The 27,426-nt window shown below is 41.2% G+C and overlaps 1 protein-coding gene across 2 annotated transcripts in view; it reads left to right on the forward strand.

The window, feature by feature from the left end:
* The first annotated feature begins 4,006 nt into the window (after positions 1 to 4,006).
* The window catches only part of LOC121926463 (prosaposin-like), a 60,757-nt gene continuing 37,337 nt past the window's right edge, over positions 4,007 to 27,426 (forward strand). For both annotated transcript variants that reach the window (XM_042459471.1, XM_042459472.1), the window contains exon 1: positions 4,007 to 4,115. In XM_042459471.1, the coding sequence (XP_042315405.1) occupies positions 4,055 to 4,115 (61 nt within the window). In that variant the 5' untranslated portion in view covers positions 4,007 to 4,054. The remainder of the gene's footprint in view (positions 4,116 to 27,426) is intronic.

Here is a 27,426-nt window from a genome sequence, read left to right on the forward strand (position 1 = left end):
TCTGTGTATTTTTGTCACTTCTATCTTTTTAACAACAAAAAAGTTACTTAAGGAAGAAAGACAATTTCTGCATGGTGCCTTTTGAATAGTAATGTTCATAGCCTGTCTTGGGAGAGCCAGAGTTCAGATTTTCAGGGGAAAGTGAAATATTACTTACTGCTCCAACACTTTCCTTGGCAAATCTTCAAACATGAGCTGCCATTTCCTTTCATGGCTACTGTGCCACTTCTCCTTTTCCCCCAGGACAATCCTAAGCAGAAATCTCAGGTGAGAATGTAGCATCTTAACTGCATTCTGGTTGTACAAGAAAGGGTCAGTTTGCACATAATATACTTTAAACAGAATATTGTGCTACAGAGTTACATATAAATTATACAATAGGATAATTTAGTCACATCAGTGCTGAAAACACCTATAAGATATGCTGTTCCACTGAATTTGAAGGTTGCTCAAAACTACAGTACTATGATTTATTTAGCCCATTGCAGCACTCAGAAGTAACACATTGCACTCAATTTGTGCACAAATTCTGACATTTATCAGTATACAATCCATCATCACCATGTTCTAGGAATGCTCTAGCTCAGTGATTCCCAAAATTTGGTCCTCCAAGAGTTTTGGACTTCAACTCCCAGAAGCCCCAGCCAGCTTGGCCAACAGGCAGGTTCCGGCAGCTGAAGTCAAAAACATCAGGCGAGCCCAAGTTTGGGAACCACTGCAGAACTGGAGATCCTGCATGGAGCAGAGGTTTGGATGCTATTGCCCATGGGGCTTTTTCTAGCTCTGTGATTATATGTTGTTAAGGAGATGGAAAGACAGGTCTTGCAAAGAATCAACACAGCTTCTGTAAAGGTAAGTTGGGTACCTCATTTTTGAAGTTGCAAGCGTCAAGCATGTGCATAGAGTGAGTAAGACATGGTTTAGGTCAGTGCTTTTTTGATGTTGGGGGACCAACATTAAAATTTTGAACCAGAGTGCAGCTGCTGCAAAACTGGCAAATACCACAGTGATACCTTTATTGACCAACCGAAATGCACAATATATCTGTTGCAAGCTTTCAAAGCTACATGGGCTTCTTCATTAGGCAAGATGTTACAAACCAAACAAGAGGGAGGAAAACAACAATTGGAGATGTTAGATGCCCACATGTTGTTTCAGTAAAGATGTTATGATGGGGAGGATATATTTTGCAGGCAGGTGCCTCCTCCTTCTGGCCATGCGGCAATAGGGAGATTTTCAAAGTCCAGCAAATTTAAAGTCCATTTGCATCTCAGAAGGAGGAGGAGCCTGCCTGCAAAAGATATCCTCCCCATTATAACATCTTTACTAAGGACTGAAACAACATACAGGGATCTGATTAACATCTCCAATTGTTACCCCCCCTCCTGTTTGGTTTGTAACATCTTTCCTGATGAAGAAGCCCATGGAGATTCGAAAGCTTGCAACAAATATATTGTGTATTTCGCTTGGCCAATAAAGGTATCACGGGTTTTTGTTTGTATTTAGTAAATGACCAACACAGCTACTCCTGCATATTACTTTAATTGAGGATCTAATTTTCATATAATTACTTGTTTTTAATTCTTTTTAATGTCGTAACTAATTGAGTTTTAGACATATCTTGTTCATAGTGTAAGCTGTCTTATGTCCTGGACCAGGAGAAGGTGTGTGTGCATGTGCATGCACTTTCAAGTCGCCTGCCTAGTTATAGTGACCCTATGAATTTCATAGGGGTTTCTTGGACGAGGAATAGTCAAGAGGTAGTTTTTTCAGTTCCTTCCTCTGAAATACTGACTACAGAACCTGGTATTTAACTAGGGCAGGATCAGACAAGATCTAATGCCTTTAGGGTATTTAGGCCATTGGGAGAAGGGTAGGGTCTCAAGACAGAAATGAGAGTTTGAATGAATCATTGGTAGGTGTATATGTTTCTGGTTACACTAAGGCAGTTTGTCAACCATTGGTCCTCCAGATGTTTTGGACTACCACTCCCAGAATCTTTGAACATTATTTGGACTCTTTGCCACCAGCCATGTTGTCTTGAGCTATTTGGAGCAGAGGTACAAATCAGAGGAGGACTAAAGGTAATGAATTACTTGCAGCAGGGACAAGCACAAAGGGTCATACTTTTCCTCCCTCACCACCCTTCCTTCTCTGTGTACCATGCCTTCCCCTTTTTTCAAAACTAGAAGTGGCCAGAAGATCATTCCCCATTCTGGGTAGGGAAAAGCCTGTTTGAACTCCAAAAATGTGTAATAAAATAGTATTAAATCTGGATATCTGGTGTGGTGGTGGTGGGGTGGTAACGTTCCCTTTTGAGTCCCATGTTTCTCTGCAAAGGGAGGATAAATATGAGTGTAGTTACACTGGTTTCCACAGCTTGTGAAACCTCTTACGCCATGCGCACTACAGCCTTGCTCTCACCCTCTGCACAGTCTTGGCATAGCTTCCCTACCCAGAAGACCAAAGGTGAGAGATTGAACAAGATGTGTGCCTATAGAATTATTACTTGTGCTAGGGACTGTACATAGGTAACTTCCAAGAAAGCACAGTTGTGTGTGCAGTGATATTTACCCTAGCACCTTGCTCCATTAGGGTGCCAGACCAAACGGAATTAGACAAACATTCCCAACATCCATAGATTGTATTGCAGTAGTGATTTTAGAGTTGGACTCAATTCTGGAGATCAGGTTTCAATTCCTTGCATGAGCATAAAAACCCATTGATTGACCTTGGGCAAGTAACACTTTCTCAGCCTCAAAGGATAGCAATGGCCCTCTGAAGAAATTTGCCAAGAAAACCTTTATGATTGGGTCATCATAAGTCAAAAATGATGTGGAGGCACATAACAACAAACAGTATGAATTGGGGTGATATTTTTTAGATTAACTGAAACAATTTAATTTATAAACAAAATAATATACAATGAAAGATACAGAAACTAGAGGGGATGAAGGAGAATATGCAGGAGCAAAAAGAGGAAGAACAAGAGAATGAGTGAGTAAGAATGAGAGATGGGAATGCTGGGAAAGTCATAGAACTAATACACTGTGAGGCCCTGTCCCCATAAGCCTGACTAATGAAAATAAAAGTAAAATATTATCCAACCATTCCAGATCCAACTAAATAATCCTACTAAAATTACTAATTACCATAGCTACAGATTATTACATTTCTTATTGCTAAAAAAAGTCCATACAGGGTTTCTAGTCTTTCAAAAAGTTTTCCTTTGAATTATCCTTTAGAACCCATATTAATTTGGCTAACTCAGCACCCTTAACAATCCATTCTTCCATTGTCAGTACTTTGGTCCATTTCCAAGTTTGAGCAAACAATATTCTTGCTGCAGTTGTCATACAGAGATTTTGTAATGTTGCCAGAAATGTTTTTGTTGGGCATTATGGATAAAGAACTGAACAGTAAATATGGACCACTTCTTTGATATAAGAATTAAGGTGATTATGATATTCAGTATAGCAGGGATAGAAATTTTGACATACTTTGGATGTTGCTGGAGCTCCCAGCATTCCTCATCTCTTTCTGCAGCTGCTGCTAGGGGCTGATGGGAGAAGCATTTCAAATACTTGGAGGGCTGCACGATTCTCACTCCTGGCTTAAAGGCTTGTCACCTTGGACTTTCTCACAAGAAGTGATCTTGATTTTAAGGAGACAGGCGCTGTGTCCTGCGGCATGGTACCTCTGCTTGGAGCTGGAATGGTGTGTGAGGGAGAGGTACTTATAATGATGGAACTCCTTTCCTTGCTATTTATCCACAACAGGAAACACAAGGAAACACATTCTTGGGAGCTGGCCTAGCAAGGAATAGGCAATGATGTAGAAACTGCTTACCTGTCATCTGGGAGTGCGCTTGTGCTTCCAAATTATGTGCATTAATTACATTCACCCAAGGCTGGGTGGGGCAAAAGTGGTACTTGTGAAACCTCTGGTGTGTAGGTGTACTCTCCATCCTGTTGCTTATTGTTTCAGCATTGCTCATTATATACAAGAGACACCTTCTCTTCTACGCACTGAGGGCTTCTCTGACACCAAGAACATGCATGGTTTATGGAAAGGTGGTGTGCTGCTAATAGCACTCTATTTGGCTTCCTATCAAGGTAAGGCCTGGCTGCTGGTTTGCCTTGGGAGACCAATGGAGCATACAGACTATACTGTACCTTGCTGAAGGGAAGGAGAAGAGAGTAGAAGGTGGACCCCCCCCCGACTCATGAAACATAAAAATGTATTCTGAATCCTAAGGAAGTATGAATTCTTCAGGGGGTATTTGAATGGTAAAAAGTTTTATGGAACAAATAGTATAGAGGGGTGGGTGGCTGGGTTCTGAGAGGTTTTAACTTTATCAGTCCCTCCTCTGCACAAGAGAATAACATTCTCCATGTAAAGCACCTCCTTAGTTGCTCAGAAGGAATGACTTGCATGTGTCTTAATACTCTGCTACCCCTATAGATTTCCATTTACTCAACTACCTTTCTAAATATTGACATATTTACAAGGGGCGACTGTGTTCCATGATCTGCAAAAGCCTAGATTGAGAGAGTTAATTTAGAACAGAGATGGGGAAATTTTATTATACAGTATGTGGGTGGGGGAGGCTCATACCATACTTCCCCAAATACAGCAGGTAGGCCTAGAAATAAGTTCTTATTCATATTCCTTTCCTTTCTTTTACTTGTCAGCTTAACTGCTGTAGCCATGGGCCAGATCCAAAGGTGTTTATAGTCTCTGGACTAGTTTTTTCCCACCCTAGTTATTATCAGCCAAGCCTTTAGTTCTCTACTTAGGGCAGAAGGTTCTGTGTCTGCTGAAATCTTTATTGTTTGCTCATTCTGATAAGGAATTTGTAACATCCATCATGCAGGGACATAGCCAGGGTTTTGGGAAGGGGAGGTCCAGACTAAGTGCCACCATTATAATGGGGCTTGGGTGCGGCGGCACAGCAGAACACACTATTCGTTGTATCTAACAGAAGGGGGGGTCCAGACCCCACAGACCCCCACCTCCTTCGCTACGGGGGCCAGGGGTCTCTGCATCATGACAAGACTCTTGTATGGATTGCCCTCTTCAAGTGTGTCTTCAGCTGTACAGTATTTGACTCTATGGCTCCTCAGTAAATCTTGGTGCTGGTGTATGAATTCCATTTACCTGACAATTGGAAGGGAAGGAGATTGAAGTTTTCTTACAGTATAGAAATATTACATTGTCTTATATTCTTGACTTTGAGGCAGCTAGGTATTTCAGTCTGGGAAAGTTCGGTCTCTTTGTTAGCATGTCCATTCTTGCCAGACCTGTTTCAGAGTAAAAAGGCGTCTTCCTTTCAAGGCAGGACTTGCACATCAGCTAGCTTAGGTGATAAGGCAGTGAGTACACAACACATCACAGCTGGGGGGGAAATAGCTTGGCTCCAGAAACCTCTCACGTTTGAAGTATTAACTCAAAGCGAACCTTTGTGTTGTTTTTTTCCTGGTTGCATTTGGGCCCTCAATGTGCATGAGTAAACAAATCAGCTGATGTGTGGATGATATTTTGTATTGGGTGATTCAAAAAGAATGGTGTAAAAGTAAAAGGAAAGCTGTTCTTGTTCAGTTTAGCACCATTCTTTCTGAATCTGCATCCCAAAAATGTAATATATGGCTGTACACATCTTTTGAGATTACAACACCCAGAATCTCATAAACTCAGGGATTCTGAGTCAAAAGTCTGCAATTCCAAGCTCCAGATATTGCCATGTGTTCAGTACATGCTGCACTAGTGGACAGACTGAATTTCTCGTGTTCTCCAGCCATATATTTTCTCCAGTCTTATCTGGGAGCCCAGAATCAGCTGCCACACTCTGATGCATATAAATTGGGGTGAGGAAAATAGGAGCTGCATGTGGCCACCAAACCTCTCAGGTTTTAGCATGACAGGTCATGTTTTAGCATGACAATCCAAATGATTTCACTACAGAACTGCATCTCTGTGAGTTCGAGTGTTCACACATGCCAGCACTCAAATAAAGAGAGTCAACAATGTAAATGTATTCAAAACACATTCAAGATATGCAGAGTTTTATCCTGATTTATCCTGGATCTATGCATATAGGTTATTGACACTGCTGACAATGCTAATCTCTTAAAAAAAATACTGGGGGGGGGGGGACCTGATATCGATTATCCTTGGTCAGTTATGTGGGGTATTTTTTGGCAGCCCAACTCAACAGAACAACAGAAAATGCATCTGAACAACAAAGATTCAACCCAGATTATTTTTATCATATGAATAAACCCCCAGGCTCCACAATTCCTTTCCTATGGAATTTAGATTGATGTCCTTCTTGTTTCCTTTCAAAGGTAGATGAAGACCTTTTTGTTTCAGCAAGAACAAGGGCCTTTGAGGAAGGAAAGTCTGTTTGTATCTGTTATCCTTTTTAATGGTTATGTCTTGCTTTAGTCAGATATGGGAGTTGAAATGCAGACTTCACAGCTCTCATTGTTATGTTTTTGTATAATATATATTGTAATGTATGCATTATACATACGATATATATTGCAATGTATGCAATGTGTATATTTAAAACAAAGTATTTTTTTTTAAAAAAGAAAACTAATGCAAAAATACATTTGCATGTTGTTAAGTTATCAGAGGAGTTCTGATTGTTTTTGCTACAACAAACAACATAGCTGCACTTCTGATGTGGCTATACTGCCTGAGGGAGTGTGTGAGCTGTAGCAATTTTTACCAAGCTTTGATTTGGTCTTAACGTTGTCCATAAATGCACAGTCCTTGTCATGCTGTGTAAGAGCCACTTGCAAGAGCTCTTGCATCCTTTCCCATCCTTCCCTACCACTGCTGCCCTCTACTCTAGAGCGTGGGCAGAACATTGCACTGAGCAGTTTTTCATGCCTGACTTGCCCTGAGGAAGGTCTGTAGGAATTTTGTGTGTGTAGCACAATCATTTTTGGGATACTGTTAAGCTGCACAAGACACACCCCAACTCCCACATCATTGCACCATAGCCAGATGCATTGCTTGCTAAGCTGAATGAGATTCATCTTTGTCCCAAGAGCGGTGTATCCACACTGCTGAATTAAAGCCATCTGACACCACTTTAACTGCCATGATTCTATCCTACAGAATCTTGGGATTTTTAGTTTGGTGAGGTATTCGTCCTGATCTGTCATAGAGCTCTGGTGCCTCACCAAGCTACAGATCTCATTTATAGGATAGACTCATGGCAGTTAAAGTGGTGTCAGACTGCTTTAATTCAACCGTGTGGGTATACCTGAGGCCAGCGTTTCTCAGGCTGCATCTGCACTGCAGAAATAATGCCATTTGACACCACTTTAACTGTCATGGCTCCATCCTATGGAATCCTGGGATTTGTAGTCTGTTGTGCCACCAGAGCTCTCTGACAGAAAAGATTAATTGTCTCACAAAACTACAATTTCCAGAATTCCATAGCATTGAACTATGGAAGTTAGTGGTGTCATACTGGATTATTTTTGTAGTGTGGATGCAGCCTCAGTGAAGTACCAACTGAACCTGGAAAAATCAAAAGATGAGACTGGATCCTTTATCATCTGGTGCTCTAAAAGCACTAGGATTGACAGTACCCCTTAAAGGCAGCAGAAATGGTGCATAGGATAAGTGTCATCTTACAGCACAGTGGCTCAAGGTTAGCTGGTCCATTGAAAGTTTCCTCCTTCAATGTTTTTGCAGTGGTAATAGATTCTTTCTTCCATCATGCCTACATACAGTGAACTACATGAAATTGGGGACAAAGCTCTTCCAAGTACTTCTTGTACCTCTAATAGTCTTGTGAAAGAAGGAGGTTCATCAGGTGAGGCCTGTATGACAAACAACACCTGCTGACATGCCCTGTTATGCAAGATGAACCTATTGAAATTCCTCTTTCTACACCACTATTGAAGGCATGGAAACCCTGTCCTTTTTTCATGTAGCCGCTCTCTATATGTGTGCCTCTTCGGTCTAATCTGCACTGCAGTTTGGCACCACTTTAATTGCCATGGCTCTGTGTATGGAATTCTGGGATCTGCACTTTTGTGACCTATTTAGCCTTCTCTGTCAGAGAGCTCTGGTGCCATCCCAGAATTCCATAGCATTGAGCCATGGCAGTTAACACAGTGTCAAACCGCATTATTTCTGCAGTTCAGATTAGACCTTTCTCTACAACAGGTTCAACCTGGATCATGTAAAATATGACACTGTTTTGAGATTGGTATAATCCTTCCTTCCAGAAGACGGTGAGCAAAAACCTTCAAAGTAACAACTCTTTTGGAAGTGAGGATCCAGCTTTTATTTTCATACTGGAAAACGGAGGAAAGGTGGAGCTTTGTGTCTGATGCTATTAAGGGTTACATTCTGGAGTGTGTCGGGCTGTTTCATAAGAGGGCTGGTCTTTTCATTATGTATTCCTCTTGAGTGAAGAGTTGTGTGTTGCAGGGATCAGGACTACAAAATTCACATGGCCAGAGCTTTCTTTGTGTAGCACCTAGCAGCCTGCTGGATTTGTAACATTCAGTGTCATCATTCATTTTAGATATGTACGGTACATCTCAGCAGTAGACACTTGGATGTCATTAGGAGAGTGCGGGGATGCAAGATGCACCTGGTGACACCTTAAGGATTGGTTTGACACCACTGCTCCCCACATGTTTTCCCTTTGACAGAAATGGACAGTGGCATTTATCCCCACCCTTTTAAAATGTTGGAGCTCAGCAGAAAAGAAGGTGTGAGTAGAGCAAGGCTCAGTGGGTGAAAGAAGGGGAGGCCTCAGGGTTTTTAATATTTTTTTTATCCCTTTAAATTTTTCTTTAAAAGCATCATACCAAATTTTTACTTTAATCACACGAGAATGTAAATGTGAATACATTCAGAGTGTGCTTCGGATATTGTAATTTAAAAGGGATAGTTTTAATTTTGCTAGTTGTGTATGTCACTATTACCACCATTACATTCAGCAATATTCAGGAATTATGATTCATGAATAACATTAGTACAAAAAACATAACTAAGGATTCTTTATGGGGGTAGTATGGAAGAAGGTCAATGAGGGGGTGGTACCATGAATTACTGTACTACGTGACACCAACCCTCATGACGCCAACCCTAATGATGCCCCTGAGTAGACATAGACCAAAATCTTTATAGCCCTAGTCACTTGTTTCAGTACTTACAGCTGAGAAGGGAGGAAAACCTACCTGACAGGATCCACTGCAAGACTCTCAAAGAGTGATACTTCAAATGAGGTGAGGATTAAAATGGAGTAGAAGAGGACAAATCCTCCAAGACAAAATCTTGTGGAAAGGAAACAGCAGTAACTGATTACTGGCTCTTTGCTTTGGAAAGACCTAAGAAGAAGCTGCTTTGATTTTTGTTTTTTGTTTTGTATGTGTTGCGTTCAGTACTTGTACTAAAAAAAAGTCATATTCATCATCTTTGAAGCTTAAAAAAAGAAAATGTTTTAGACAACCATTTTGAATTTCTAGTGGCTAAGAGATTCTGGGAGTTGTAGCCCAAAGAAATAATTTGGTTAAGCTTTGATGATCTTTCAAAAGATTCTTTATGCCTGAAACCAACATCATACATTTCATGATTAGGAATTCACTAGAGAACACCACCAGGCATACCTTAGGAAATTTATTGGCACGAAATGTGACCATTGGCTACTAACAGATATTGCTTGAGAGGTTACATTAGATCTGTTGTGGACTGTTACTCATAATGTTTAACTTTATTTAACTGTTTGACTTATGTTCTACCTTCCTTCCGAACCTGGGACTCAGGGCAATTCATGACCATATTAAAACTGGATACAAATTAAAAATTAAGTTATAAACACAGTTGAGTTTTAATACACAATATGAAAGGTTCATCTGTACAAAGCCCCTTCTTCAGAAGCCCAGCAAAGTTCTGGGGTCCTCTGTCTTCAGAAGGATAATGTCTCTGAATTCCAGATACGGGTGAGGAACTGTGGTCAAGGATTACTGGGCATGGTAGAGCTTTCTTTGGGGACATCTGATTAGCCTCAGTGAGAATCTGAATGCTGGAATAGAAGGGCAGGATTTCCTCCTCCTCTGTCATCTACAGAGGCCTTACATGAATACAACTGGTCTACAAGTAGACGGTGCTTAGCAATCAGTATAGTGTTTTGTTTTTAAAGAAATACCAATTGCAAGCATGCTTCTCAGAACTATTGGAACTTTGTACAGTTACCTGTTTAGATTACAGCTCTGGAAATTCCCAACCAGTAGTGCTCTTGAGAGTTGACGTACCCTCCAACTGTCCTGATTTGGCAGGGACAGTCCTGATTACTCCACGGACATCCCACTTGTTTCAGCTGATTTTAAAATGTCTGTTTCTTTCCTCCTTTGCCCTCAGCTTATGTCAGTTGCTTTAAATTGAAGTGCAAAAGTAGTTTGCACACAGTTAGCAGGGGGACAAGAAAGGCACTGATGGAATCTTGCCCTTCCCAGTAGGCTCAGGCAGCCTTTTCTGGATTGTGTGATCTTACTTATTTATAATTTTTGCCATCTTGACCACAGTCTTATATTGCTTGGCCACGTGTGTCCCACTTTCCATCTGTGAAGACTTGGAAAGTATGAAGTAATTCTAAAGAAGTAAGATTTCCAATGTCTGAGATGAATATTTATTTATTTGACTTAAATATTTCTATCTTGACCTATATCAAAAAGTTTCAGGGTGAAGGACCGTAACATTTTCACAGTTTAAAACAATGTTTTGCCACAGGTAGCCTCCATTTTGAGGAATGCCAGTACTTGGATTAATAATCTTGGGACAGAATGAAGGAAAGAGACTTGGGAGGTGTGTGGATTTTCTGAAGGTGATCATTGGAAATCCTAGCCACTGCTGCATTTTATCTTTTTTGGCCTGTTACAGACAGCCAAAATAAAGCTGCTTCGAGTCACAGTGGGGTATGGTGTTTCAATGATGCATGCATCTAAGAATCCAGAAGTCACACCAAAGCCACACTCCAGACTGGAGCTGTGGCTTTGGTTGTGGCTTCTGGACTCTTAGGACACATGCATCATTGAAATACCATACCTCCACTGTGACTCGAAGACAGCTTTATTTTGGCTGTCTGTAACACCTTTGTTACCATTTTGAGTATCCTCACACTGACTCTAAGAAAGTTCTTAATGCTTCTGTGTCCCACCCCCATCTTTTTTTGAAAAATACATGAAGATGAGACAGCAATTGGCATCTGTGAAAAGGACAGGGGCCATTTAGCTCCACAATATGCACCATAACTGTTGAGATGTGCAGAAGTGATGACATGCCACTTCCAGTTTAGGCCTTCATCACCCTTTCCTTTTGTTTGGATATCAGCGAGGGGTTGGGGCATTGTGGGTCAAAAACTGCCATGTTTTGTTGAACAAAAAAAAAATCACATATGGGGGAAGAAAGAAATATTTGGGGGTTTTCTGGTGGACTTTGGAAGCTGAAAAACAGACTCCCGGGGTCATGTTGGTGTGGTCCATGGATTGCACATTCTCCACTTTGGCTCATATACTTGCATACAGGAAACTCTAATTCAAGGACTGGTCTGGTGGAGGTGTTCTTTTTTTATTTATCAGGACACATTGGCAATACATATGTTCTAAACTAGGAGCTCAGGCTCAAAGTCCACCTGATACTCTGTGTTTTATGTGTCCCCTTCTTTATAGCCTAGGCATGCGAACAAAAGGGGGTTGGCTCCCTCAGCACTGGTATTTATTTAGGGCAGGACATATTGATCTTGTTTCAAGTGAAACATTTTTGTCAGGCAGATGAAACTGAAAGGACAGAAAGAAGGTGACAATGTATCTGTAGGGACTGGAAAATTGTTGCATGCAACAGAGGAGCTGTATCTTGTTTTTTGTGGTTTTTTTGGGCTATCTGTGTTCTGGAAGAATTTATTCCTGACGTTTCACCAGCATCTGTGGTTGGCATCTTCAGAGAATGCTGGCATCAAAGTGGGTGGGGTATGTATACTGTGTGACCTTTGGTTGAGCAGAAGTGATTTACATGTTAGTTTCTGCGTTGGTCTGTTGTTAAATGGCAAGGCCTCAAGGTTTCCATTTAATTAGTGATCCAGTGTCTGCTGGGAAATCCCCCTCCCTCTGGGTGGTTTTCATTTGCATGGGCTAGGTCTTGATTTTGGTGTTTTTCAGGACTGATAGCCAAACTTTGTTTACTGTAAGGGTTTTTTCTTTCCTGTTGACCCTGTCTAGGTGTTTGTGGATTTCAGTGGCTTCCATGTGCATTCTGACCTGATGGTTGTTGGATGTTTTCAAATAGCATTTTATGCCCAGGATAGTTTATAACGTGTTCTGTTACTGCTGATTTTTCTGGCTGATACAACAGACCAGCACACAGATTAACATGTAAATCACTTCCTCTCAACCAAGGGTCACACAGGAATAAACTCTTCCAGAACATGGCCACATAGCACAACCCCCCCCCCCACAAAAAACGATGGATGCTAGCTGTGAAAGGCTTTGACTTCACACAGCTGTATCATTGTTGCTACCTGGGCCTGTCCCTGACTGTCTCTAGTTCAAGGTAGAAGTGTGGAGTTGCCATGGTGCCTTCGCGATGATAACCTAAATGTAGAAACCACATGTCCCTTGGTGTAATGCATGGATGGGCAACTATGATGCTAGGAGGCTGAATTACCTTTGTCAGGGAGACTTTGGAAGCCACATCACACACACCACAAAAATATTACCCCCCCCCCCCCCAAAACTCTCTAGGGGTGTATAGGGGCATTTTCAACATAAGGCATTTTTTCAACAACAGAAAGTGACCCAAATTCCACACCCTGTTCACTTCCTAGTTTAGAAAAAAGCCTTTCCTGGGCCTAAAATGGCCTGGAGGTAAGGTTGGCAGGACTGCATGACCAGCAATACCTGCTGAAATGTCCTGTTCTACACAGCCATTAAACACCCAGTTCATAGCCTGACCACTCTACCATTGCGGAGCAAAAACATGGCAAAAATCCCCCTGGGTCTTTTGGGGGTAATTCTTTGATTCTTGATGGCCCCTGGGGCCCACAAAACATCCTTGGAGGACTGTACATGGGCTACACATTTCTGAGCCCTACTGCAGTGGAATACCCACCCTTGATGACACCCGGTGCAGTGGGGCCTGCTGGGAGGGGGGCACTGTCAAAAGGGGTATTTGGCCCTCTCCTTTGCTGTGGCAACAGAGATCTCCTTGTGAGGAAGTCTCTACCCCAGTGCCAAGCTGGGAGGGCTCAACTGGGTGTCACCTATCTTCTGGGATGTCACCCGGTGCGGGCTACCCCTAGTGATGCCACTACCTTGGTTTATTCAGTGCTAAAGCTGGACAAGTAGAGAGGTCACTTGAAAAAGAAGGTAAGAGATACAGGAGATCTCTGTAGCAGCATCAGATCATCCATGATGTGGAGAATGCATAATGACCTTCTTTTTCTCTGCTACATCTACTTTGTTCTCCTCATCTAGCTGTGGTAAAAGCAGCGGCGTGGTGTGGTACCACACTGGGTGTGGTAACTCATGGTGACACCCTCCCCCCCATTGGATTCCTCCCATTTCACGCTATACAGAATCCTTAGTAATGTTTTTTTTTTGCACTAATGTAACTCGTAAATCATAATTCCCAAATACCACTGAATGAAAAGCTAATAGTTGTGACATAAACAACTAACAAAATTAAAATTATACCTTCAAATTACAACATCACACACATAACCTAAATGAATTTATATTCTGTATACATAGTGAAGATTTGGTTAAAATGTGATGTTTTTAAAGAAAAAATTTAAAATATTTTTTTTAAAAAATCAAAATTTTGGAATTGAAATTTAAAAAATTCTGGGGGACCTTCTTTCTTCTTCCACTGAGCTTCACGTCACTCCCATCATCTCTTAAAGCATTTTAAAGAGATAATGCCACAATGTTTCTGCCAAAATACAGGTGTTTGAGCAGCAGTGGTGTCACCCCTCCCGAGGGTGTCACCTGTCAAAATGTAGGACAAAATTTAGAACAAAATATAGGACAGTTGTAGGATAAAATGTAGTCCAAAATTTAAGGTCCTCAATTTTTCTTAAATGTCCTACATTTTTGGGCTAAATTTTATCCTACAACTGTCCTATATTTTGTTCTAAATTTTGTCCTACATTTTGTCCTGGTTTTTAGTAGAGAATTATGGCAACCCTACCCTCACCCCACTAGTGATGCCACTGGGCAAAAGATGTTTTTGCTATGTCAAAGGGTGATGTATTGCCATTATTTTGATTATAGCTTTGTTCTTTGGCATGTTGGTACTATGGGGCTTGTTACAGCAGATCCTGTGCTGAAGAAAACTGGATTTTGCAATGGTAAGATTTGCACAGTCTGACTACGTGCCTCTTGACTAAGATGAAAAAGTTCAAAGACTGGGAAAGCATGGAGAAATCATGTCAAAGGAGGAAGCAATAGGCTCAGGCATGAATTTAGGACATAGCTTGGCACAGTTGCTTTTTTGGATTATAGGTTCCAGAATTCCCTGCTCATCCTAGATCCTAGACATTCTGGCTTGTGGGATTCTTATTCCAAGCCCAGTAGTAGAGGAATGAGCAGTTAATAGTGAATAGGGTAATTTTTCCTATACAGTCCCATCTGTAGATTGCTGACAGTTGTCCTGTTCTGCTGACCTCTGGCCTGGCTTGTGTTCCTTTCAGCACCTTCATGTCTTCCCCTCCTAGTCATAACAATAAATACCTTTCAAAAATCTAGATCAGTGATCTCCAAACTTTGGTCTTCCAACTGTTTTGGACTTCAACTCCCAAAAGCCTCAGCCAGCTTGGCAAACAGTCTGGAATTCTGAGAGTCGAGGTCCAAAACATCTGGAAGACTAAAGTTTGGGAATCACTGATCTAGACAGTCAAGAACCCAAATTGTTGAATTTAGATTCCTTGTTCAATTGTTCACATGTCAAGAGAGCTAGGAGAGGCTGCTGCAGTTTGCTTTTGCCTAAACCTACTGAGAAGACCAGAATTCTGCCCCCATTATCTCCTCTCTCCCCTCTGCTGAGTTAATTGAATACAAACTTTTTTTGTACTTTAAACTCAGTTAGCACCAGTGGAAGTAAGCCAGGGATAAAGATGGAAAATAGACAAATGAGAGAGAAAGTGGGATATTGTAAAGCAGTCAAAAAAGTGGGATGGCAGAGGATTAATCAGGATTTTAGTCCCTGCCAAATTGGGATGGTTTGTGTTAGCGGATGGCAGTCCCCAGGTTTCAGCCCTTGCTAGCTGGCAAGGCTGCCCTTCATCAACACATAGCATTAAGAATGACCAACTGTGGGCCTCAGATAGTCTTGCTTTGCAATTCCTAGAAACCATAGGCCCAAAATATTATTTCATTTTATTTATATCCCTCCAAATATGGGACCCAAAGTGGATCACAATCTGCCATAGTTGCCTAACTCTCCTTTTGATAAAATAATAATAATAATAATAATAATAATAATAATAATAATAATAATAATAATAATAATAATAATAGGTTTTATTTATATACCACCCAATCACTGGGAATCTGAGCTGTTTACAACAGAGGGGATAATAGACAGTTCCCTTGTTAAATAAAGTGGGCCCTTGTTAATTGCTGGGGTTTGGTTATAGGATCCTCTGTGGATACCAAAATCAGTGGATGCTCAAGTCCTATTAAATACAATGGCATAGTAATGGCGTCCCTTATATAAAAAGGCAAAGGTTTGCTCTTTGGAATTTTTATTTTAAAAAATATTTTCAAGCCATGGATAGGTGTATCTGGGCATAAAGCATCTGTGGATATGGAGAGCCAATTGTATACTGCAAAAATTGTTCCAACATCAAATAGTGAAATGTTTAGTTGCATGATAAATTTTGGCAAGTTATTTTGCAAGGTTCTATTTTCTCCTTTAAAATAACTGAAAATGGCTGTTGGCTATGATTCCTCCCCTTTAAAATAAATATTGAATAGTATCTCTCTATGAAGTGCATCAGGCTTTATTTACATATCACTGGAGGAATCTACTGGTGAGACAGCTTTCATTTCATCATAATTTTAGGAGAGGATGAGCAGTGGGAAAAAGAAGATAAACTTCCTCTCCTTTATTTCTGCCCCCACCCTTTGGTTACACCAGCCTTCTTTAACCAGCTGCTCTCCAAATGTGTCAGACAGACCATAACTCTCACAATTCCCAGACAGCAGGCCATGTTGGCTAGGAATGAAGCAGATTTTAATCCAACACACCTTTGGGGTACCAATTTGTGGACAGCTGTACTACTACTAGGCTGCCTCTGATGATCTTTGTTTTGTAACTCCCTCCAGTCCTATCATAAAATTTATCTATACTGTAGAAATAATGCAATTTGACACCACTTTAAGCGCAGCAGATCCAAAATCCTGGGATTTGTAGTTTTACAAAGTATTTAGCCTTCTCTGCCAAAGCATGTTGGTGTGTCACAAAATTACTAATCCTAGGATTCTGTAGGATGGAGCCATGGCAGTTAAACTGCTGTCAAACATCATTATTTCTACAGTGCAGATGCACTCCTATTCAAAGGTAAGAGATTATGGGAATTGCAGTCCAGAAAAAGTCCAAATTTGCCTGCCTCTGGTTTGTACTATTTACACGTACATATTTGGTTGCTTGCGGGATAAAAAAGAATCATGTGTGACTTGGAGTATTCAACAGTTTGCTACTGTATATCAAATATTATAGATTGGGGAGAGGAGCTGTGGCAAGTCCTGACCTCTGAAAAAACTTGCAGAGCTTTAGCCCAGCTTTACAATGGCTTAGCAATCCTCTTAAGTTAGAATTGGGTAATGTGTGGTCCTCCAGATGATGATGTTGAGGAGATGAAAGGAGTTGTAGTCCAAAAATATGTAGAGGGATGCAGTTGTCCACCTCTGTCTTTAAAATAATTTGATATAAGTGGGTGCAGTCATAATGAGAAATAGACAATATTCTCATATCCTGAGAATCCTCTTTGCTTGTATGAGCTTGTAAAACAGACTTTTGCATCTAGAAGTCCTAGGAATGTCTATGTCCTTGCTGTATCCTATGATTATTTTGAAGGACTAGAATAATCTGGGCTGTACTTAGTTCTGGTAGATAAAAATTTGGGAACTGTACAACAGACAATAATTTTACAAATGGCTTAGGGTGGAGTATCAAATGTTTAACAAGTACATGTTATGCTTTAAGATGCTTCCATGCACCGTGTTTCTAAACCACTCTGGCCATCTTTGGAAATGAGGCCTATTTTGCATACTTGACTGTAATTGCACTAAAGATTTTATTCAGGCTGATGCTTCCAGGCATTCCATTGTTCCTGATGGCCATGTTGTGACCATGTTCCTCATACTTTGCTGTAAAATAGAATGAGGAAATGCACCGTTAGGCCATTGCAGTGCTTCAGCCCATGTTGTGTGCTCCTTTAAAAGGCCAAACACAAGCACACCCCATAATTATTGCAATTATCCACTTCATAAAGAACCCATTCATCTCATATTTTACAATGCAATAAGAAGTTTAATCAAAAGATATTTGGGTTTTTAATTGCCTTCCTGAACATTTAGAATCTCTATAATTGTACAGTTGGTCCTCCGTTTTCATGGAGGATCCGTTCCAGACCCCCCCCCCCCCGAAAACGGAGCTTCGTGCATATTCAAGCCTCATAGGCTTGTATAGGGCGGGCGCGCACCGGGTGCGCAGGCCAGAGGAAATAGCGGAAGTTGACCCTCCGCAGATATTTGAGGGCATGAATCCCAGATCCATGAGTTAGGAGGGGCGACTGTATTTAGAAAATTTGCTCTTGACTTTATTACAAATATGTTAATTGAAGAAAGAATCTTTTGCAGTATGGTTAGCCATCTTTTGCAGTATGGTTAGCCATTCTGTTTTGCCCCATATCTTTGTATTTACTTGTAACTCTGTAGATCAGAACAAGGGTGGGAATAATGCCCTCCAGAAATATTGCTAGACTGCAATGCCCAGCCTTCCTCATCACAGTATTTTCTTGCTAGAACTCCTGGAACTTGGCATTCCAACATCTGGACAGCTTCCTGATTCCCACTAAGTATTAGAGCCTTTTGTTTAACTACTGCCCTTGCAGTGATCTCCCTTGAAATCCTGCCTGGATGATTTCAGTGTTTTGTTGCTGTGGAAGGCAAGGGAGGGTGGACAAAACAAACCAAACAACGAATTGGGAGAAAAAGGCCACAACTTTATTAAATAAAGCAAGCAAATAAGTGAAGAGGGTTGGCCTGAAAGCATAAGGTCTGGATCTGTCATCCACCACCCCGTGTTGGTCGATGAACTGAAATGGTTGGTCACACCTTGGCCTCAGGATGACAGAGGGGGAACCAGCTCAAAGTGCCAGCGACCTTGGGAGCCAGTTATGCGCATTTGCGTATCTTTGCCCCTTGTCACCGGGGAACGCTGATTCGCTGCCACCCCCACATTGGCGACATCACTACACTGTCAGCACCCCCGGGTCCCATGAGACTTCCAATCCAGTGCTCCACAGCACCGAATACCACGTCCAACAGATCCAAGACCTATGCTGCTGCCCCCAGAAAGTTGTGACAGCAAAGCGCCACCCTTATCAGGGAGGGAGGGTGGGAGCCAGAAGTCAAAATGGTGTTGAGCGCCGGGTGGCAAGGCCTAAGTAGGCCTCAATACCAATCATTGGCCAGAAGACATGGATGGCCTGCCTCCTGGGGATGGATCCGCACTGCAGAAATAATCCAGGTTGTCACCACTTTAACTGCCATGGCTCAGCGCTATGGAATTCTGGGAGCTGTAGCCTGTTCTGAAACCAGAGCTCGCTGACCAAGATGACTAAATGCCCTACAGCTTGGGTCAAGGCTATTTGAAGGATTGAATCTCCCTGTACAAATCCCCCAGTATATTGAGGTCATCGGGAAAGGCCCTTCTCATTCTGTCCCACTACTCTCTCAAGAGCATTTGGTAGAAACAAGAGAAAGGGTCTTTTTAGTGGCTGCTCCCAAGCTCTGGAACTCCCTCCCTAGGGAGGCCAGGATGGCTCCATTTCTGTTGTCTTTCTGGCAGCTGGTAAAGATGCTTTTATACTGCCAGGCTTTTGCATGCCATGGATACTGTTTTGTTTTTGTTTTAAAGAGTTTTAAAACTCTAAATTTTAACAATGTAATGTTTTTAATTGTTTGAATTGTTTAATAGTTTTTTTTTAAAAAATTATTTTTCATGTTTTATAGTGTTTTAATTTGGACTGTTTTAGATTTGTTAGCCACCTTGAGTCCCTGTACTGGGAGGAAGGAAGGAAGGAAGGAAGGAAGGAAGGAAGGATGGATGGATAATAATAATAATAATAATAATAATAATAATAAATCTCACAAAACTACAGTTCCCAGAATTCCATAGCACTGATCCATGGCAATTAAACTGGCATCAACCTGGATTATTACTACAGTGTGGATGCAGCCTAGGTTAAGCAAAATAAAAGTATTTTGGTAGTCCATTCACCTAGATGAGGACTGTATTGCTTAGTAGGGGACTAGTTTGAAATCAGTGACTTGTGAGTCCTACTGAGTTCAGTGGGGTAAGTGAGTATAGAATTACAGCTTTATCCTATTTCCTTTTTCTTCTTGATGAGCTTTCTCAGTCTTTGCTTCTTTCATAATGATACTATCAAGAGTTTCTTTCATCAGGGAGCTTATTAGTGGCTCAGCTTCTGCAGAAGAACACATACACAACCCAGTTGCCAATGAACTGGTATGTGGGAGGCTTGCTTATGGATCTGAATCACTGAACTGAAACTTCTAAGTATTGTTCAAATGACCACACTTCACTGTTTGGAAACTGGCTATAAATATCTATGGGCCACAAGGCTGCTTGAATGAGTTTAAAAATACTTCTGTTGTTTGCAGCTTGTCTGTGTCACCTTTAGGGTTGTGTGTGTCTGTGTGTGTGTCTGTGTGTGTGTTTAAACCTTGTTCTTAATAGGAGCTTGATGCATAGAAGATAAGCAGATTAAACTTTTCCTGGCATGGAGACAAAGGGATGGGGAAAAAAGGCTTTACTTCATTCAATGTGTGTCATGCTGTGGTTAAAACAGGGCTGGGCAACTGCAACAGGTCCAGGACCCATTTTCTTTCCTTCAGACTCCAGAGGCCACATAAAAATTGGTGGAACTGCCAAAAACAAGATAAAACCCTAAAGTGTCACTGTTAAAAGTCATTCACTCAATCAGTCCCTTTATTTATAACTAGGCTGATCATACACACCATTTTAAACAGGACAGTACCATTTCCACCCCATATTTCCATACCGTCCCATCGTTTTAATATAACTGTCAATTTTGTCCTACTTTCAAGAAAAGTGCCCGGTTATACTGCAAAAATGGTTTGAAGAGTCCTTTTTGAAACTGTAGCTGTCAAAAACAAATGTGTGATAGAGTGTGAGAAGTTTTATGATAAGGTGTTGAAAGACCAAAATTGCATTGGTACCATGGTGGTAAAGTACAGTCCCCATCTATCAATTTTTTTGTATGAGTTCTGTCACTGAAGAATAATTGTTATAATTATTATTATCATTTATTTGTATACCACCATAAATTTACATGTACTTTACAGATACAATAAATTTAAATCAATTAAATTCTGGAAAAGGTTTATAATCTAAAAATAATAAAATATAAAACTGCATAACTGTAAATGAATTATGCAGGTAAAATAGTCCTATAAACAACTAATACATGTAATCAAATATAAAATAATAAAACAGTCTTAAGGTACAGTTCCAAATGCTTTAGAAAATAGGAATGCCTTTAATTCAGATTTAAAACTAACAAGAGAAGAGGCAGTCTGCAGATGTTCAGGGAGGCGATTCCAGGAGTACGGTGCAGCGAGTGAATAAGGATGAAGCTAAGCTAAGGAAGAGAAAACCGTTTGCTGGGTAAGAAGCCCCGAACTCCTGGAGCGCAGATCTCTGGTAAAAACAAATAAGGGTTGAAAGATAAGTGTGTGTGTGCTACATTGTGTAATAAGCTTAAAAGAAGAAGCTTATACAAAATCCTAAAAGGAATGGGTAACCAGTGAAGAGATACCAAGAGTGGGGTAACATGATCGAAACGATGAGCCAAAAAGATACTCTTAGCAGCAGAATGTTGAATGGAAATCAGAGGTATAAGGTGAGACAGTGGGAGCCCTGTCAAAAGAAGATTGCAATAATCGAGACGGGAAATAACCAAAGCATTAACTAAAGTCTTAGCAGAGAAAGCAGAAAGAAAAGGTCTAATTTTGGCCATATTATAAAGAGAAAATTGACATGACTTTGCTACAGCCTGAGTCTTGGGAGCAAAGGCTAAAGAAGAGTAAAAAATAAAGCCAAGACTACGTGCTTCCTTTACAGGATGAATGGGAACGATAACAGAATATATATTATAAAAAAAGATTTAGGAGGAAAGATAAATAGTTCTGCCTTTGCCATGTTGAGTTTTAGATGCTGATGAAGCAACCTTAATGAACTAGCTGATAGACATGACGTGGCATGATGTTCAATGTCAAGAGAGAGTTCTGGAATAGAAAAGTACAACTGAGTTTCATCGGCATAAAGATGATATTGAAAACCATACCAGCTGATAAGATTGCCTAAGGATAATGTGTACTGGGAGAATAACAATGAGCCCAAGATGGAACCCTGAGGAATCCCAATCACTAGCTGAATATATTCATGTAATAAAACTTGTTATTGTTTTACTTTTTGATGAATACAGAATATTACTTAACCTGTCCCATTTTTGTTATCCCAATGACCCATTTTTGCCTCAAGGAAATATGATCAGCCTATTTATAACTCACGTAATACTAGTATTATCCAGTACTCAAGGTGGCTTACAGATAACAAGAAATACAAATAAAACAACATATAGCTAAAAAAAGTAGGAGGGGGAAAGATTCGAATAGTATTATAATGTTTGCAAAATTGGGGGGGAAATCAAAACATGAAAAACAGAACAAAATAACACAGTACATTAAAAAAAGGACACCCTTACATGTGAAATAATCAGTTTGCAAATGTCTGCTGGAACTATAAGGTTTTCAACTGATGCCAAAAGACAATAAGTAGGGAACCAGCTTAGTCTACCCAGGAACAGAGTTCCAGAGTCTGGGGAGGATATCACACGATTGAAATTGGAAGTATAATCCAGTGTCATCCTGAACGCAATCATGCATATTCACGTTATTGCGTGAAAGGTTACCACACACGATCGCTGGCAGTCCAAATGCACTCCGAATGCAATCATGCATCAATCCACAGTTAAGTAAATTTGGTGAACTAGCGAAGTCACAAACCCTGTTCCTAGGAAACTTTGCACTCAGTGTGCTGTTGTTTGATGTAATGTGAATGACTCCTTTGGTCCCGGTTCCCCCCCTCTAATCTGGAAGGGGGCGGTTCCCATGAAGCCATGCTGCAATTCCGCTTCAATTTTACTTCTGCTTGTCCTTCAGCATTGCTGAGAGGCGGCTGCTGCCTGCTAATTAAGAAGCATAGACTGGGAGCGATTGGATAAACATTATATTCACGTTTTAACACAACAAGAGTGAATATATGCTCATTTTAACATGAATAGAGCATGTTCTTTCAACCATTCTTCCCACCCCTCCTCCAACCTCTTTTGTAAATTATGGGGTTCCTCTCTCTCACTCATCTAAATATGCTATGCTCCAGTCATCTGGAGTCTCACTGAGCATGTGCAAGGGTGCCAATTCGCAATTAAGAACCCACCAATGTGATGGCTTACTTTGCACAGAATCTGGGTCGCGTTCGGGGAGGCCATTACAGTGAATTTAAGGTGTGATAAGTAATCATGTAATTGTGTGAATTTTCGAATTGACCTCGCTATCTTCTTTTTTGAAATTGAGAGCCTCCTGTCCTGTTTGATATACTCCTGGGGGAGCAGCCACCAAGAAGGCCTTCTCCTATATGTTCTCACCAAATGTGCCTGCAAAGGTGATGGGATTTAGAGAAATATCTCCCTCAAAAATCTAGAACTCAGGCAGGCTTATATGGGAAGATATGGTCCCTCAGATAGCCTGGATCTGTACCATCTAAAAATGAGTAGATAAGGAGGACCACAAATAAACCTTTCTTTTGGAACACTGATTGTCTGCCTTCGCTTTTATATGCTTAGAAGACCCCTCTTTTCCCCCTTGAAAGGTTTTGTTCAGGTGAAAAGACCAACCCACGGATGTTGTTTGCCTTCAAGTCATTTCTAACTTATGGCTATGGTGAACCTATCATGGGGTTTTTTTGGGGTTTTTTTGGCAAGATTTGTTCAGAGGGAATTTGCCATTGCCTCCTTCTGAGGCTGAGAGAATGTGACTTGTCTGAGGCCATATAGTGGTTTCCATGGCCAACCAGGGACTCAGACCCTGGACTCCCAGAGTCTTTGCCCAAAACTGAAACCACTACACCATGCTGGCTGTAGAGATATACAATATAATTAAATTCTGGCAGCCTTTTCAGATAGAAAGAAAATGCCAGTGAACGAGGGCACAAACAGTCCTTTTGATGTGCAAGCTACCTATTATCATTTTAAAGTGAAATGGGCGAGACGATGTGTCCCAAGATTCTTGATTCTTAACTAGGCATGTTATGGACAGTCGAAACATTCACTACATTTGAGGAGCTAAATGAGCAGCCTGTTCTGCACCCATATGATAATCAAAAGGGATTGACTTACATAGTGTTGGTTATTACACAAGTAGATAGTTATTAAACCTGGAAAACAGGTCACTAATGCCTAACGGTCATTAAAGCTCTTCTGTTACCATATGTAACAATAATTCCCCCCCCCCCAGCATGTCTGTGACAAACAACACATGAGCCATTCTTTCTTCTTTCCCCTGCCTCTTTTACGCCTTACTTCAGAAACAGGTGTGTCACTTTAGTATGCAGAGGGCACATGAAAATGCAATCCTAGCGAAAGAGTGAATGATCTAAGTGGAGTGGGTGTGGGCTACTCCCAGCCGGTAATGAACTAGCAAAACTAGATGAATAGAGCACACAAACACCTGTGGTGCTTTCACACTGCACAATTATAGTTGTGCTATTCCACTTTAACTGCCATGGCAACATCCTGTGGAATCCTGGGATTTGCAGTTTAGGAAGGGGCACTTAGAATTCTCAACTAGAGCTCCTCTTTTGCTTCATGATGCTACAAATCTCAATATTCTTATGCAGGTAAAGTGGCATTATACAGCAATAAATGTGTAGTGGAAGGGCCCCTGCAAAGCCACAATTGAGTTGTGTAGCCTTTCTCAATGTTTATCTGCCCACATCTGAGTCCAAATTTATAAATTTACTCTATGGAGTTTATCACACGGAGGCCCTACTGTGTGCTAAACGTCATGCAAGTGCCGCCCAAACATCATGCAAGTGCCATGGGTGTGATCCCCCATGGCGCTACAGAAGTGTAATCGTGGCTCCCGCTCTGTTACCATCATGCACTCATAACCGGGGGAGCCTCCTGGAGCGTTTTTCTTATTAACAGGAGAAATCGTTACTAAGAAAAGCGCTCCAGGAGGCTCCCCCGGTTACGAGTGCATGACAGGAATGGAGCGGGAGCCGTGATTGGACTTCCATAGCGCCATGGGGATCACACCCATGGCGCTTGTGTGATGTTTAGCACACAGAAGGGCCTCCGTGTGATAAACTTCTATATGTTTCCATTTATGCTCAACTATACAATCCAGAGATTTATTTACAGTGGTTATCTTGCCCTTTCCATGTCCATGGGACTTAAGGTGGCTTACAAAAATTAAATTTTATAGGTTAAAAACTCTTATTAGTAAAAATGTACAAAAAGTTGAAATATAATTGAGTGGGTTTGGCTTTTAATGCTGTATTATGCTTTTTGATGTTTTTAATTTTCTAACCTGATAAATTGTTTAATTATTTAATGAATCCCATTCTGGAAGAAAGGCAGGATATTTATTTATTTAATTATTTATCGTATTTATACCCCGCCCTTCAGCCCTAATGGCTATCAGAGCGGCTTACAATTATTATTTTTAATTAGACGATTTCAATGGCTTCCCTGTGCATCCTGACATGGTAGTGGTTGGCATGGTCCAGAATTTCAGTGTTTTCAAACAATATTTTATGCCCAAGATGGTTTGTGGCAGAATAGGCAAAGTGGTGAGGAAGCACAACTCTCAAATGGTTTACAAACCGACGAAGAAAATCCAGCAAATGATTCGCTCAGCCAAGGACCAGAGAGACCCTCTCACAGCTGCAGGAGTTTACCGCATACCATGCAGCTGCAGACAAGTCTACATAGGGACCACCAAACGCAGTGTGCAAATAAGAATCAAGGAACACGGGAGACACTGCAGACTGGGCCAGCCAGAAAAATCAGCAGTAGCAGAACATGCCACAAACCATCCTGGGCATAAAATACTGTTTGAAAACACTGAAATTCTGGACCATGCCAACCACTACCATGTCAGGATGCATGGGGAAGCCATTGAGATCCACAAACACCTGGACAATTTCAACAGGAAAGAGGAAAACCTTAAAGTAAACAAGGTTTGGCTACCAGTCCTGAAAAAGAGCAAGATAAAGACTCAACAAATGCAAATGAGAAATCTCCCAGCAGACAATGAGCACTATCAAGCAGACCCTCCCACCCTGAGGCCTGCTATTAGCAACAGAACAATAAACATGCACATCACTTCTGCCTTTCCAGGTCACACAATATATATACCCAACTCCTTTCCAGGCAAACATTCTCTGAAGATGCCAGCCACAGATGCTGGCGAAACATCAGGAAGAAAATCTTCTAGAACATGGCCACATAGCCCCCAAAACCCACAAAAAAACTATGGATGCCGGCCATGAAAGCCTTCGACTTCACAGTTTTATCAAACATTTTGTATAGTTTTAAATCTGAATTGTTTTGAGATCTGTTGTTAACCGCCTTGAGTCCAATGTTGGATGGAAGGTGGGATATAAATGAATAAAATTACAATAACATAATTAAACTATTAACATAATTAAAAGCATTTTTTAAAAAAAACATATCCATTAACAATACAGCACAGTTTTAAAATCCCTTAACCCTATAAACAGTCATTTCCCAATAATAATAATAAATAATAAAACTTTATTTTTACCCTGCCTCTCACTCAGGATCGAGGTGGCTTACAAGAGATCCATCTTGACAGCCTTTTCAAAGCTGTCCAAGCTCGTAATATGACAAATTATTCATGAGGAATGTCCTCTCTAATTGCAGTGTGTGTGAAAATCTTAGACACAATTGTGCGATTGTCATGGTAAAATGCCTGTTTAAACCCCTGATTTCCCCCATACAATGAAGTCCTTAGTTAGTACGTGGATAGGAGACTGCAAATGAATACCAGGTGCTGTAGGCCAGTGATGGAGAATCTTTTAGAGACTGAGTGCCCAAACTCAGTGGTGTTCCCACACCGGGTGTTACCTAGTGCTGGAGGGTGGGACTTCCACCTTCCAGGGACAGGACTTTCAAGGGGCCACCTTCTGGGGGAAAAAACTATGGCACACTCTAGCAATAGTATACTTTTCCCTCTAATGAAATTTACCAAGAAAACTCCATTATAGTTTCACCTTGAGGTCACCATAAATAGGAAACGACTTGAAGGCACACACACAAGTCACTCTCTTCTAGACTCATGGGACTGAAAGGGTGCGCACACCCCGGCCACTGCTTCCTGTGCCTTTTACTGGGAGCCAGTTAAAAGCATGGCAGGGGGAGGAACAAGTGCATGCCTGCTCCTTCTTTCCCCCACCCTCCTCTGCCTTTGACTGGCTATGGGGCCCAGTTAAAGGCACAGGAGGGGGGAAGGAACAGGCATGCACCTGCTCTGCTACTTTCCCCCCTCTTCCCTGCCTAAAAACTGGCTTTGGGAAGCCAGTTAAAGACCCAGGATGGCGGGGGAAGAGGAGGAACATGCATGCACCAGCTCTTCCTCTCCCCCTACCCTCCTGTCCCTTTAACTGCCTCCTCAGAGACAGCTGAAGGGATGTGAGGGTGGGGAAAGAGGAGGAATGGGCGCACATGCCAGCAGAGAGAGCTCCACATGCCAGAGGTGGCACACTTGCAATAGGTTCATCTCCACTGTAGGCTTTATGTCAGAGGAAGGGACTGGCAAAACCACCTCTTGAACATTCCTTGCCTAAGAAAAAACTATGAAAATTCACGGGTTTACCATAAATTGACAGGCAACCAGAAGATGCATACAGGCTTTTAAAAACCCTACTTTTCCTTAATTCCGCATCTCTGATGAGTGAAAATGGGGAGGGCGAATGAAATTAGAAAGTTCTAACGAAGGGGAAAGCAAATCTGTCATATTCTTCCAACCCTTTTGC

The sequence above is a fragment of the Sceloporus undulatus genome, chromosome 3 (genome assembly GCF_019175285.1).
Source record: "Sceloporus undulatus isolate JIND9_A2432 ecotype Alabama chromosome 3, SceUnd_v1.1, whole genome shotgun sequence".
Taxonomy (NCBI): Eukaryota; Metazoa; Chordata; class Lepidosauria; order Squamata; family Phrynosomatidae; genus Sceloporus; species Sceloporus undulatus.